The sequence below is a fragment of the Sus scrofa genome, chromosome 4, assembly GCF_000003025.6.
Source record: "Sus scrofa isolate TJ Tabasco breed Duroc chromosome 4, Sscrofa11.1, whole genome shotgun sequence".
Taxonomy (NCBI): domain Eukaryota; kingdom Metazoa; phylum Chordata; class Mammalia; order Artiodactyla; family Suidae; genus Sus; species Sus scrofa.
Window position 1 is genome coordinate 106,732,201 of NC_010446.5, and position 14,224 is coordinate 106,746,424.

A 14,224-nucleotide genomic window follows, 5' to 3' on the forward strand; every position below is an offset into this window, starting at 1 on the left:
AGAGGTACATCTCATGCTTCTAGCTTCATTGTGATGCTGAGAAGAGGATAAGAGAAGAGGCCTTTTGGGGATATGATATCATCAGTACTTTCTTTTTGTTTCAGCAGCATACAAGAAGCAAAAGTGATGGACCAACAGAGCAAAAGAAGGATAAGGGTGAAAAGTGCAGAAGCTTCTTCCTTTGACTTCAGGACTTCTGAAATTAGTGAAAAGGAAGGGCTAGTTATGCACCCTGCTAAACAGAGCAGTTCTTTAGAATTTTTGGAGCTGAATTGTGGTTGTAACAAAAATGCTGACACAACCATGAAATGGGAGACTAAGGCATTTCCAATAGTTGGGGAGCCTCTTCAGAAGCATCAGAGTTTGGACTTGAGCTCCATTTTGTTTGGAGCATGTCCTAACTCTAAACCCGTTAATGCAGCTGGAAGATATTCTAATTTAAAGGAACCAATAATGCGGACCAAATCAACTCCCTTTGAATTGATACAAGAGAGAGACACCAGAAAATTCAACATCAGGGAAAATTTCTATTTGGAATCTCAAGCACACAATTCTTGTGTTGAGCAGGCTCAAAAAATGAAGCATGTTTCTTCAGCGGAACTGAATTATTCACTGCCGTACGACTCCAAGCATCAAGTGTGTAATGTCTCTGAGGCCAAGCAGTGTGACTCTGGTGCATTGAATGTACATTCTTACATGTCTTTAGCAGAAGATTCTAATTTTTCATCCTTGTCCCCAAGTAGTGCTGGTTCTAAGATGTCTCTTGATTTACCTGAAAAGCAAGATGAAACTATTCTACCTTGTTCTTCTCCGCCAAAATCCTCGACAACTTTCCTTCCATATAACAATTCACGTGATTCTTTAGCACTGAATCCTCCAACCAATTTTCCCATGCCCCTGAACCAAGAGACAGCAGTAATAGGTAAGTTATTTTATAACGTTTGTGTGGCATCTTAGATTTGACCTCATTTCTATAAGATTTGGTTTCAGCTCATCCTCCCCCTTGTCCTTCTCTGCTTCCTTCTTCTTTTTGTCCTTGTTTGTTTGTTTGTTTGTTTTTTGATTTTTAGGGCTGCACCCAAGGCATGTGGAGGTTCCCAGACTAGGGGTTGAATCGGAGCTACGGCTGCAAACCTACACCACAGCCACAGCAACGCTGGATCTGAGTCATGTCTTTGACCTACACCACAACTCACGGCAATGCCTGATATGCTTGACTCACTGTTTGAGGACAGGGGTCGAACCTGCAACCTCATGATTCCTAGTCGGATTCGTGTTTACTGCGCCATCCACGGGAACTCCTTCTTTTTGACCTCTTGAAAGAAATAAATTCCAGGAGTATGTTGATGATAAATTGAACATAACAATAACAAATATGTAATATTCCATGTAACAAGCAGCCGTGGAGGCAGTCAGATCTGGTATAAGACTTATGCCAGCAAGAGTGCTTCTAAACACAGCAAACCTCGGTCCTAGAAGTATCTGTCAAAATCCACAGTTTATCCCTAGCATGCAGAAGAAACTTCCAGAAGAACATCAGAGAAGATTTTTATCAACAGCACCACATGGTCACTAAGAATTTTTGTTGGAGAATCGTGTGGCTATACTTAATTGAATAGATTGCTAAGAATTGAATTCTCTTCCTGTAGGAGTTGGAAGATAAGAATCTGATTTCCTCTGGTCCTTTTGTAATAACTTCATAATCAAGGATATGTGTTCAGTATTCTGTATGGGATTTTAATCTTGCATAAGCCTTTTTTTTTTTTTTTTCTCTTTTCTAGGGCCGCACCCACAGCATATGGAAGTCCCCAGGCTAGGGGTCTAATCGGAGCTCTTGCTGCCGGCCTACAACACAGCCACAGCCACGCCAGATCCGAGCCACATCTGTGACCTACACCACAGCTCACGGCAACACAGGATCCTTAATCCACTGATCGAGGCCAGGGATCAACTAACATCCTCGTGGATACTAGCTGTGTTCATTAATGGCTGAGCCATGACCAGAACTCCCTCTTTTGTAATTCTGGATTTTTTCATATTGTACATATTGTTTCATTTTACTGAGTGGTTTGAAAGTACAACTATACATTCTGTTAGATAATTATAACAGTTTGATGTGGAGAAGATGAAGGAAAGCAAAAAGTAAGTTTAACTCTTATAGGTAGATCATCAGAAAATGATAAAGAACATTCCCCTGATAGGAAGCAGAGAAAGCCTTTTCTCTGTAACATTATTTACTGTACAGTTTCTCAATAGATGTGTAGATGCATAGCTTTGTTATTTAAAAAAATATATATTTTTTCAGCTGGCCTGTGGCATATGGATGGCATCCAAGCTGCAAGTTGTGACCTAAGCCACAGCTGTGACAACACTGGATCCTTAACCCACTGTGCTGGGGCCAGGGATCAAAACTGCTTGACATGCCATCCCAGCACTCTCAAGACACCTCTGATCCTGTTGTGCCACAGCAGGAACTCCTTCTATGAGAATATTTTATATGGATCTAGTGCCTTCTTTGATTATTTATATACTTTGATGTTGTTTTATAAAGAAATTTTATTTTTCTGGATACTCATAATACCTTAAACTCAGAGCATCAACATTAGAAAATGAATCCTTAGCATCAAGGATTGTAGCAGCACTGACATGTGTGCCATCTGGTGGTAGCTTCTTATAATAACATTTAAATTTTTCTATATAAATTCTGAATATTTCTATAGAAATATAGAAAACCCCATCATACCATTGCTTTGTAAAAAGGAAAAATACTCCTATTCTTTATTCTATAAGTTTGAAGAAGAAATACTAAAATCTGTATGATTTTAGTCTATAATTGAATCTGGCATGTCAGTGGGCTTTTTGATTCTGTATTGTATATTCTATGTAAAACAAAAGGCAAGAGTTATGCAGAAAACAGTCCAAAGCTTCCTAAATTGATGTAACATTTTACATTATATTAACTGATGCTCAATGACTTGATCAAAACACCTTTGGACTTTAAAAGAAACAATGAATTTTGAAGAAGAATCAAAAACCTCTTAAGTTTCCAACTTAGGATAAGAGAATTTATTTTACCTTTTCCTTGAGTTAACAGATACCAGCTTAGGAGTTCCCATCATGGCTCAGTGGTTAATGACTCCGACTAGGAACCATGAGGTTGCAGGTTCAATGGGTTAAGGATCTGGTGTTGCTGTGAGCTGTGGCATAGGCCAGCAGCTACGGCTCCGATTAGACCCCTAGGCTGGGAACCTCCATATGTGGCAGGTGCGGCCCTAAAAAGCAAAAACAAAAAACAGAAAAACCCAAATAGCTTAAATATTTTAGTGATATTTGATATAATTTCTATCAAGATTAGAATATAAATTTTTTTTGAATTTCCTAGTGGTCTAGTGGGTTAAGGATCTGGCAATTTTTTTAAAAATTTTTTTTTTTTTTTGGCTTTTTGCCTTTTTCTTGAGCTGCTCCTGTGGCATATGGAGGTTCCCAGGCTAGGGGTCTAATCCGAGCTGTAGCCACCGGCCTACGCCAGAGCCACAGCAACTCGGGATCCAAGCCGAGTCTGCAACCTACACCACAGTTCACGGCAACGCCTGGATCCTTAACCACTGAGCAAGGGCAGGGACCGAACCCGCAACGCAAGGTTCCTAGTCGGATTCGTTAACCACTGTGCCATGACAGGAACTCCCAAGGACCTGGCATTTTTACTGCTGTGGCTAGGGTTACTCCTGTGGCATGAACTGGCCTGAGAACTTCTGCATGCTGTGGTCGTGCCCCTCCTCCCCCACCAAAGATAAAAGAATATAAAATGTTCAAAATTTGTGATTATGTTTCTGACATTTTGGACAGCAAATTCTCCAAGGATAGATGATGAAATTCCCCCTCCACTTCCTGAACGGACACCCGAGTCTTTTATTGTGGTCGAGGAAACTGGTGAGTACAGTTCAGTTAAGTGCAACAGTGGATTAATTAGATTACTTCTCAGCCCCTTTCAATGTTCTGTGTGCTTTTGCTGAGAAACCCTTGCTCTCTAAAATTATAACACTCCTAAGAACTGAACCATATTTACTTTTTTTCCCAGGAGAATTACCACTTAGTGGCCCCAAATCTGTATCTTCCACTGTGAAGGTAAAAACTGGAGCATCACTAGAATGTAGTGGAACATCTGAATCTAAGAATTCTGATGACCTGGTAAGATTTAGATTAAACAAGGTCAATAACTTTTCTGACTCTGCTCCCTGAATTCAACAGACTATAGTCCTAGTTCTTATATTTTTAACACTTAATAAATGTTAAGCAGGAGTTCCTGTCATGGCAAAGTGGTTAATGAATCCGACTAAGAACCATGAGGTTGTGGGTTCGATCCCTGGCCTTGCTCAGTGGGTTAAGGATCTGGCATTGCCGTGAGCTGTGGTGTAGGTTGCAGATTCGGCTTGGATCCAGTGCTCCTGTGGCTCAGGAAAAGGCAAAAAGACAAAAAAAAAAAAATGTTAAGCAGATACTTAATATTAAACAGATACTACTTCTAAAACAATGTGCTAAACAGCAGGGTCCTCCTATATAACAGGGAATTATATGTGATATCCTGAGATAAACCACAATGGAGAAGAATATACACAAGGAACTATATCCAATCACTTGTGATAGAACAGGATGGAGGGTAAATGTGAGAAAAAGAATGCATAAATGTATAACTGGGTCACTTTGCTATACAGCAGAAATTGGTAGAACTTCATAAATCAACTACAGTAAAATTTTTATATTAAAGTTAATATAAAAAGAATGAATATATATGTGTAACTGGATCACTTTGCTGTACAGCAGAAATTAACGCAACATAATAAATCAACTATATGTCAATAAAAAATTAAAATTAAAAAAATATAAAAATATGCTAGAGGATGTGGGGGATAAACAGATGTATAAGACACAATTATTCCCTTTAAGAAACTTATACTTTAGCAGTGGAGATATAGCCTGTGTACACAAGTCTTTATTGTTGTATTTATTATAACAAGGCAACTATGATCAGTGCCACATGAAAGATAAGAGCTTTGAAAGTGTGAGAGATCCCTTCGGATTGGAAGTGATCAAGGAAGACTTAGTAAAAGAGGAAAGAAACATTTGACCTTATTCCTGAAGGACAGTGAGGAAAAAATAAATGTTTCATGGAGTTCCTGTCATGGCTTAGCAGTTAACAAACCCAACTAGTATCCATGAGGATGTGGGTTCAATCCCTGGCCTTGCTCAATGGGTTAAGGATCCAGCATTGCCCTGAGCTGTGGTGTAGGTCACAGATGTGGCTCAGATCTGGCATTGCTGTGGCTCTGGTGTAAATGTTTCGTAAGTAGGGTGCTTGTTCATAGTGGTTATTTGGTAAGCTGTGTCATATTAGCTGTGATAACATATTACAGAGAGTAATTTTTTTAAATGACAGATGTCTATATTATTTAAGATAAACCTTTGGAATTATGTTTCCTGCTTCTAGAAGAGAAACCTACACTTTCAATAATCTGTGTTTGTATATAATTCTATGAACCAATTATTTTAAAATTTCAGAGATCGGAAAAATAATTAAAATATTTGAATATGCCTGCAATTGCATTGCTGGTAGGCAAATACTCTCTACCTTTTAAATTACACTTTTAATTTACTAGTAGCTGTTATTATTATTGCTAATGGTTTTTATCTTAACAACTCCCAGATAAAGAACAATCACTACTTCTCCAGTGGCATGAAGTACCTTCAATTGTAGCAGCCTTACCTCAAATTAAATTTTCAGAGAAATGTTCTGGGTAGGAAGGAAATAAGTATAAAAAGGATCAGTTTAGGACCAATTGCTGTGATATATAAAAATCACTCTAAGAGTGGATGATTCTTCACAGTTCAGCACATTTATAAATCAGGAAAAATAAGGTTAATGTTTCACAACTATTCTATTGGTATGTGAAGTATAATTTCAAAAATGCTATTTAGTGCTTTGAGTGTGTAAATTTGTGTACATATTCTTCTTTCACTTTGAATTTCTTTTTTCTTTCCAGAGTATTAAACTCCAGAGTCCCAACTCAGGTAAAAAATTTCCCTTGGCTTTATTTTATTTTATTTTTTGCTTTTTAGGGCCACATCTTCGGCATACAGAAGTTTCCAGGCTAGGGGTTAGATTGGAACTATAGCTGCCGGCCTGCACCACAGCCACAGCAACGGGGGATCCGAGCCTCGTCTGCGACCTGTATCACAGCTCACGGCAACGCCAGGTCCTCAACCCACTGAGCAGCGAGGCTGGGAATTGAACCCACATCCTCACGGATACTAGTTGGATTTGTTTCCACTGCGCCACAATGGGAACTTCTCCTTTGGCTTTAGATGACATTTATCCCCTAAGAACTTGTGCTGTAAAAATGGCTCATTGGCTCATTAAGTTTATTGTAATTTACTTCAGGCGGTGACATGGTTTCTATACTAGCTTCCACTGTTTATTGATTGATCTCTTGTTTTCTTGGGCTAGTAGTTTGTATTGTTAGGGGTAAGGGGAAGACAGGATTTTAGAATTCTGCTCCTTGGTATATAATCCTTAAAGAAAAACCAAAAATGATACAATCTCTTAAAGCTTTGCAGCAGTTACATTTTATTGGTTTTATCATCGTCAATTCTAAAAAGTTATTTCTGGCTACTTAGGTCTTTTCTTTTCTTTTTCTTTTTTCTTTTTTTTTGTCTTCTGTCTTTTTAGGGCCCTACCTGCAGCATATGGAGGTTCCCAGGCTAGGGGTCTAATCGGAGCTGTTGCTGCCAGCCTGCACCAGAGCCACAACAACATGGGATCTGAGCCGCATCTGTGACCTACACCACAGCTCACGCCAACGCCAGATCCACTGATCGAGGCCAGGGATCCAACGCAAAACCTCATGGTTCCCAGTCAGATTCATTTCCACTGAGCCGCTATGGGAACTCCGGGCTTTTCTTTTTTTTTTCTTTTGGCTTTTTAGGGCCGCACCCACAGTATATGGAGGTTCCTAGGCTAGGGGTCGAATCAGAACTGAAGCTGCTGGCCTACGCCAGAGCCACAACAACATGGGATCCAAGCTGTGTCTGCGACCTACACCACAGCTCACAGCAACGCTGGATCCTTAACCCACTGAGCAAGGCCAAGGAGTGAACCTGCGTCCTCATGGATACTAGTCAGGTTTGTTAACTGCTGTGCCACGACGGGAACTCCCACTTAGGTCTTTAACTTGCCTTTGCTTCTCCAGTCCTTTTCTATATTTTAGACATTGAATAACAACATCAACAGCAAACATTTATTGAGCACTGATAGGTGCTTTATATACACTGTAACAAGTAGTAGTTGCCTGCCCTTAGCATATTTATTCATATTAACATATTATTCAAATACATAGGTAGTATAACATGGAGGTTAAAAAGCATGGGCTTTGGAGTTCCCGCTGTGGCACAGTGGATTAAGAATCTGACTGCAGGTGTTTGGGTTGCTGTAGAGGCGTGGGCTCCATCCTCGGCCCAGCATAGTGGGTTAAAGAATCTGGGGTTGATACAACTGCAGCTTGGATTCAGTCTCTGGCCTGGGAACCTCCATATGCCACAGGTGCGGCCATTTAAAAAAAGAAAGAAAGAAAAGCATGATCTCTGGAGTAAGGTAGACTTTAATTCAAATCCCTAGACTACCAGTAATTATTAAAATGTATGGCCTTGATTAAATTATATACTTTATCGATTTTTCTCATTTGTAAAATGAGAATAATAGAATTTTCCTTCTAAGAGGATTTTTGTGGGGATTGAGATAATGCATATAAAGCTTTTATTTTTAGCACAGCGGACAGTGGTTGTCAGATAATAAGCTCTCATTAAATGCTACCTATCATAACTTTTATTAGGTTATTTTTCTTTTAAAAATTTTATTAGGTAATTATAAAATAAATATTTCCTAAGCAAGTTCTGTGTGCCTTATGTGATGTTAGAATAGGCAAGATATATGAGAAAGGGCACTGCCTAATACTTACATATGTATTCAAATTGGGTAGACAAATTAATACTCTAAGTGATAGTCTATGTGGCACTGACTATAATTGCCAGGAATTTGGAAAAAAGGAAGGTAGCATTGGAGTGGATGGCAAAGGCTTCACTGAGTAGCAGAAATAAATTTAAGAATATAGATAGAGGAGTTCCCGTCGTGGCGCAGTGGTTAACGAATCCGACTAGGAACCATGAGGTTGCGGGTTCAGTCCCTGCCCTTGCTCAGTGGGTTAATGATCCGGCGTTGCCGTGAGCTGTGGTGTAGGTTGCAGACGCGGCTCGGATCCCGCGTTGCTGTGGCTCTGGCGTAGGCCAGTGGCTACAGCTTCGATTCGACCCCTAGCCTGGGAACCTCCATATGCCACGGGAGTGGCCCAAAGAAATAGCAAAAAGACAAAAAAAAAAAAAAAAAAGAATATAGATATAGGGAATTCCAGGAGCAGAGATCAGGAGATAAATATAAGCATGATGGGTACAGAGAATTGGTAAGTAGGTTAATTTAATTGTAATAGAGCTTCTCTTTTAGGGACTATGGAAAATAAATTTGAAGGACTTAAAAGCTAGGGAGATGAGATATCCAGAACAGGAAAACATATATAGAGAGAGCAGATTTGTGGTTGCCAGTCTTATCTGGGAGGAATGGAGAGTGACCACTAAATGAGTGTGGAGTTTCTTTGCAAGATGATTAAAATATTTTGGAATCAGAGAGCAGTGATGGCCCATAATTGTGAACGTACTAAATGTCATTAATGGCATTATGTATTTTATCACACACAAACTAGGCAGAAAATTTTAGATTTAATTCAGTAATAAGTACTGTAGGGTCTTCATTGGGGGAATATTAAGAAAACGGTATTTTAGGAAGGTATTTGGCAGGATTATCATTCCCTGAAAGTTATCGTTTTCATAATATTTCCTAAAAGCAAATCGGAAGATAATAAGCTACTTGCAAGTAGTTATCAAATATTTATTAAATGCCTACTATCTGCCAGTTACTGTATTAAGTGTTAGAAATGTTAGTAGTTTACTTTTGCATATTACCCAGCATTTAAGGAATAAACAAGAGAACTTGCTTTGTAGATAAGTCCTAAGACCTAAAAAAGCCCAATGACCAAAGGTAGATAAGACTCTAGCAGTTAACCACATATTCATTTTCAAAAGGCATTAGTAAAGTTTATAATCATACTTGGCATTGTGTAATAAGGAGTGGATCTGTCCAGGAGTGGATCAAGAAGATGTGGTACATATATATACACAATGGAATATTACTCAGCCGTTAAAATGAACAAAATACCAGCATTTTTAGCAACATGGATGGACCTAGAAATTATCATGCTAAGTGAAGTCAGCCATACAATGAGATACCAACATCAAATGCTTTCACTGACATGTGGAATATGAAAAAAGGACAGACTGAACTTCTTTGCAGAATAGATGTTGACTCACAGACATTGAAAAACTTATGGTCTCTGGAGGAGACAGTTTGGGCGGGTGGGGGGATGTTCTTGAGTTATGGGATGGAAATCCTGTGAAATTGGATTGTTATGATTATTATATAACTACAGAGGTGATAAATTCATTTGAGTAATAATTTTTAAAAAAGCTAAAAAAAAAAAAAAAGAAGCCTCTGTCAATAGAATACCATTTGTGTCTTTAGGATTTACATTGTAGGAAAATAGCTCCATTATTTAAAATCCTTTATTGTAGAAAATTTCAAACATACAGTTTAAACCTACCGTAATGGCATTAATCACACTAATAAAATCAGTAATAATTCCTTAGTATTATCCAATATCCAAAGTGTCCAGTTTTCTCAAATTGTCTCAAACATCTTTTCACAGTTTGCTTATTTGAAGCTGGATTCCAACAAAGTCTACCCTTTGTATTTATTTGGTTTATATGTTTCCCTTTTAAAGTTTGTAACAGTTCTCCTTTTTATTTTATTTTTTTTTAATTTTTGTCTTTTTTGCCATTTCTTGGGTCGCTCCTGTGGCATATGGAGGTTCCCAGGCTAGGTGTCGAAATCGGAGCCATAGCCACTAGCCTACACCACAGCCACAGCAACACGGGATCTGAGCCGAGTCTGCAACCTACATCACAGCTCACGGCGACGCTGGATCCTTAACCCACTGAGCAAGGCCAGGGATTGAACCCACAACCTCATGGTTCCTAGTCGGATTCGTTAACCACTGAGCCACGACGGAAACTCCCAGTTGTCCTTTTTTATATTTATCATGTCATTTACTTGTTGGCAATAATGGGCCTTTTGTCCTTAAGAAGGCTAACATTCTGGATTTGTCTGTTTGCATCCTCATGGTTTTATTTAACATGTTCCTCTAGCCCCAGGATTCTCTGTAAAATTGTAGTGAGAACTAGGATTTTGACTAAATTCAGGTTCAATTTCTTTGGAAGAATACTTTCGTAAGTGAATGACAAGTTTGTGATGGAGTATAACACCGAGTGAAAAGCTAAGATAACTGAGTTCTTGAAGCTCCAAATCATTGTTCAGATAATATTTTCGGGGGGTTGTTGTGGATTAACATTGAAAAATTGGAAACGTTGTACAAAACCAAAAAGGGATCTTGACTTGTGACTTTTCATTGATGATTTTTTTTTTTGCTTTGTTGTATACTCTCTTCTTTTCATAGATCTATACCAAGATCGTTCTTCTTCTCCACCACCTCCACTGCCAGAAAGAACCTTAGAGTCCTTCATTGTTGCTGATGAGGATTGTAAGTGGCAGTGCTCTCTTTCAAAAAAGTTATAGAAAATGAGACTGTTAAAAGGTGAACAATAAAGTAGGACCTAAGTGGAAAAGGTACAAAGAATGATTAAATAAGATTAAAATAATACATTTTAAAAACGCATAATATATTGTAAAAATAATGCATAAAAAGTCAAGCTAAGAATTACTGAATATATACCTATATATAATCTGAAAGCAACAACCTCCCCCCTTTTTTTAAAGGTATGCAGGCTAAATCTATAGAGACTTATTCTACGAGCTGTTCTAATACCATGGAAAATTCAACATCTTCAAAACAGACACTGAAGACTCCTGGAAAAAGTTTCACAAGGAGTAAGGTAAAGAGATAGGGGTTTATGGAAACATGCCAGAGGCTTTTCATTATTTAAAGTGTCCCCAGGGCTGCCAGCATTAAGATGAAAAATTAGACTAAGTATCTTCACCATATTGATTGTTGACCTCACAACAATCAAAATTAATGGAGGGAAACTAAAAATAAAAAAAATCATAAAGCATGCTCAATAAGATGATAAACTCTTTCCTCCTGAAACTAGACAAACTGATTCCAAAGTTCAGATGCAGGAAAAAAAGAACAAGAATAGCCAAGGAGTTTCCTGGTGGCCTCGTGTGACCTGGCATTGTTACGGCTATGGCACAGGTTTGATCCCTGGCTTGGGAACTTCTGCATGCCACAGGCACAGCCGGGAAAAAAAAAGGCCAGTAAACAGCCAAACAGAAAAAGAGTAAAAGCAATGAAAGGAGATGTTACCAGATGTTAAAATACTGTGAAGCCTCAGTAGTTAAAATGGCATGATATTGGTGTATGAAAAGAAACTCCTACCAACAGAGCAGAAAGAAAAGTTCAGAAGTAGATCCAAATATATGTAGGAATTTAGTATATGATGAAGGGAGCCTTTCAAATAGTGGATAAAGGTGGATGTTTTCATCGTTGTTGTTGATGAACTGGAAACCACCTAGAGGGAAAAAAAGTAGGATCCATACCTCACAGCTATATTCTAGAATATATCCAGGATATATTCTAGATGGAGAAAATATTTAAATATTTTAAAAAACTAGAAACAACAAAAAACTAACCCATCAAAATACTAAAAAAAAAAAAAAAACTTGGAAAGATTATTTTACAACCTGGGAGTAGGAATGACCTTTATAACTATGACTCAAAATCCAGAAGCCATAGGAAGAGAGATTTACAAGTTCAGCTAAATAAAGCAAAATTTCTGCATGGCAAAACAAAGCAAAAAAACCAAACCAAACCAAACCAAAACAAAAACAAAAACAAAAACAACCTTGAAAATCAAAAGATAAAAAACAAATTGGGAAAAAAAGAAATCTACATTGGCATCACAGTCAAAGGACTATATTTCTTTTTTTTTTTTTTTTTTTTGGCCCACACCTATGGCATATGGAAGTTCCAGGGCTAGGGATCAAATCCAAGCCACACAGCTACCTATACCACAGCTGTGGCAATGCTGGATCCTTAACCTGTTGTGCCACAGTGGAAACTCCTTTATTTCTTTAATATTTCATATTTCTTTAATATATAAAGAGCTCTTAGAAATTCATAGAAAATAATAATCTTAAAAGAAAAAACGAGCAAAAATATAGGATCTGATAGTTCAAAGATAAGTAAACGTTCATGATCTGCCCTTTAAACATTTGATGTGTTGAGCCCCACCATAGTAAGAGACATACAAATTAAAACCCCAGTGACACACTGTTTTTCATGTTTTAGAATGGCATATTCCACCCTGACCACTCTCTCTTAGGCAGGCGATGGGAAAATAAGCACACTCTTGCACTGTTGGTGCGAACGTCAAGTAGTTTAACTTCCACAGAGGACAAGTTAGCAATATCATCAAAATTACAAATGCAAATATCTTTGGACCCGACAATTCCACTTCTAGGAATTTATCCTACAAATACACTTGCTTACAGCATTAAATGAAATATATACTTGGTTATTCATTAAGTCTTCATTTATAAGGGCAGACAATTGGGAACAGATTAAATAAACCATAAATCATGGCATATGAAACAGCAGAATTGTATACGGCTAAAAAAAGAATGAGGACTCTCTCAATATGTTTTTAGATATTTTCTTAACTTTTGTTTAAAAGGGTAAAACTAGGACCTATATTATATTATATATTCCTGAGTAACTCTGGAAAGATACATAAAAAACTAACGACAATGGTTACCTGCAGGGGGAGGGTTAGAAACTAGATAGATGGAGAACAAGGATGGGAACATTTTTACTAGGATATTTTGAATGATAAATAATCTATATTTAAAAATCTAAATAAAATATTTCAAAAAAATAATTTATGAAGTATCTCATATAGAAAATCACCTTTCTGTTAAGCAGTTAGGAAAACAGAAATGTCATAAAGGACATAGACATGCCCTTGAAAAGAGTACAGTTAATTTCTTCAACTAGAGCACCTGTATGAGAAACAACATGAAAATTATAAAAAACAAAATACCATGAAACCCATTGAAAATGTACATCCTGAGGAAATGTGAAGAAAAGAATCAATCTGGGCAGGTTCCTGGAAGAGCTAAGTTAGCGCCTCTATCCTAAAGGAGGCAGAAGACCTGGGTTTGCTGAAAGGAGGGAGCAGAGAGTAATGTGGTTCACAGGAGGCGTGAACCTCAGGAAACTGAGTACAGAAAATGACCGGCAATTTTTTTTGGCTAACATAGGAACGGCACTGTATCATAGCTATCTTCAGGAACCCTTGTGGGCCCTGGAATGGTTCCTCATAAAGAAGAGACGTAGGAACACCGTCTTTCCCCCTGAGACAACATAGCACTATTTCTAAATACACAGTATGATTCTGATATGGGTGGGGAAAATAGCAAGATGAAGTCAAGTGGAGACTTTGCACTGAATTGAAAAAATTCGAATGGAAAGATAGAAGAATAATTTTGTGCATTTGGATAGTCATTTTGAAAGCAAGGAATCCTTTTGACTGAAGTCCATATCTCGAGTTGATTAGTTTGGATTTCACAGGGAAAAAAACTAACTTATTCCTTTTCTTCGTTTTTGTAGAGTTTGAAAATTTTGCGAAACATGAAAAAGAGTAAGTTTCTTTTACTTATTTTCACTTGTTTTTGTTGGTTTGTTGTTTTTTTTTTTAATTTTCTTTTTTTTTTATAATTTTTTTTATTTCCCACTGTACAGCAAGGGGGTCAGGTTATCCTTACATGTATACATTACAATTACATTTTTTCCCCCACCCTTTCTTCTGTTGCAACATGAGTATCTAGACAAAGTTCTCAAGGTTTGTTTGTTTTTGGTGGCACCTCTGGCATTCGGAAATCCTGGGCCAGGGATTGAACCCATGCCACAGCAGTAACCCAAGCCGCAGCAGTGACAATGCCAGATCCTTAACCTGCTGAGCCATCAGGGAACTCCTTTTTCACTTGTTTTTA

General features: G+C 37.9%; 1 protein-coding gene across 2 annotated transcripts in view; it reads left to right on the forward strand.

Annotated features, from left to right (window-relative positions):
• Positions 1 to 14,224, forward strand: part of PTPN22 (protein tyrosine phosphatase, non-receptor type 22) — a 66,000-nt gene that overhangs the window by 40,099 nt on the left and 11,677 nt on the right. The window contains exons 13-19 of one of the 2 annotated variants that reach the window (XM_021090718.1): positions 105 to 922; positions 3,847 to 3,930; positions 4,079 to 4,188; positions 6,039 to 6,066; positions 10,671 to 10,754; positions 10,991 to 11,106; positions 13,842 to 13,872. In XM_021090718.1, the coding sequence (XP_020946377.1) occupies positions 105 to 922; positions 3,847 to 3,930; positions 4,079 to 4,188; positions 6,039 to 6,066; positions 10,671 to 10,754; positions 10,991 to 11,106; positions 13,842 to 13,872 (1,271 nt within the window). The remainder of the gene's footprint in view (positions 1 to 104; positions 923 to 3,846; positions 3,931 to 4,078; positions 4,189 to 6,038; positions 6,067 to 10,670; positions 10,755 to 10,990; positions 11,107 to 13,841; positions 13,873 to 14,224) is intronic. The other variant, XM_021090719.1, reaches the window with a different exon arrangement.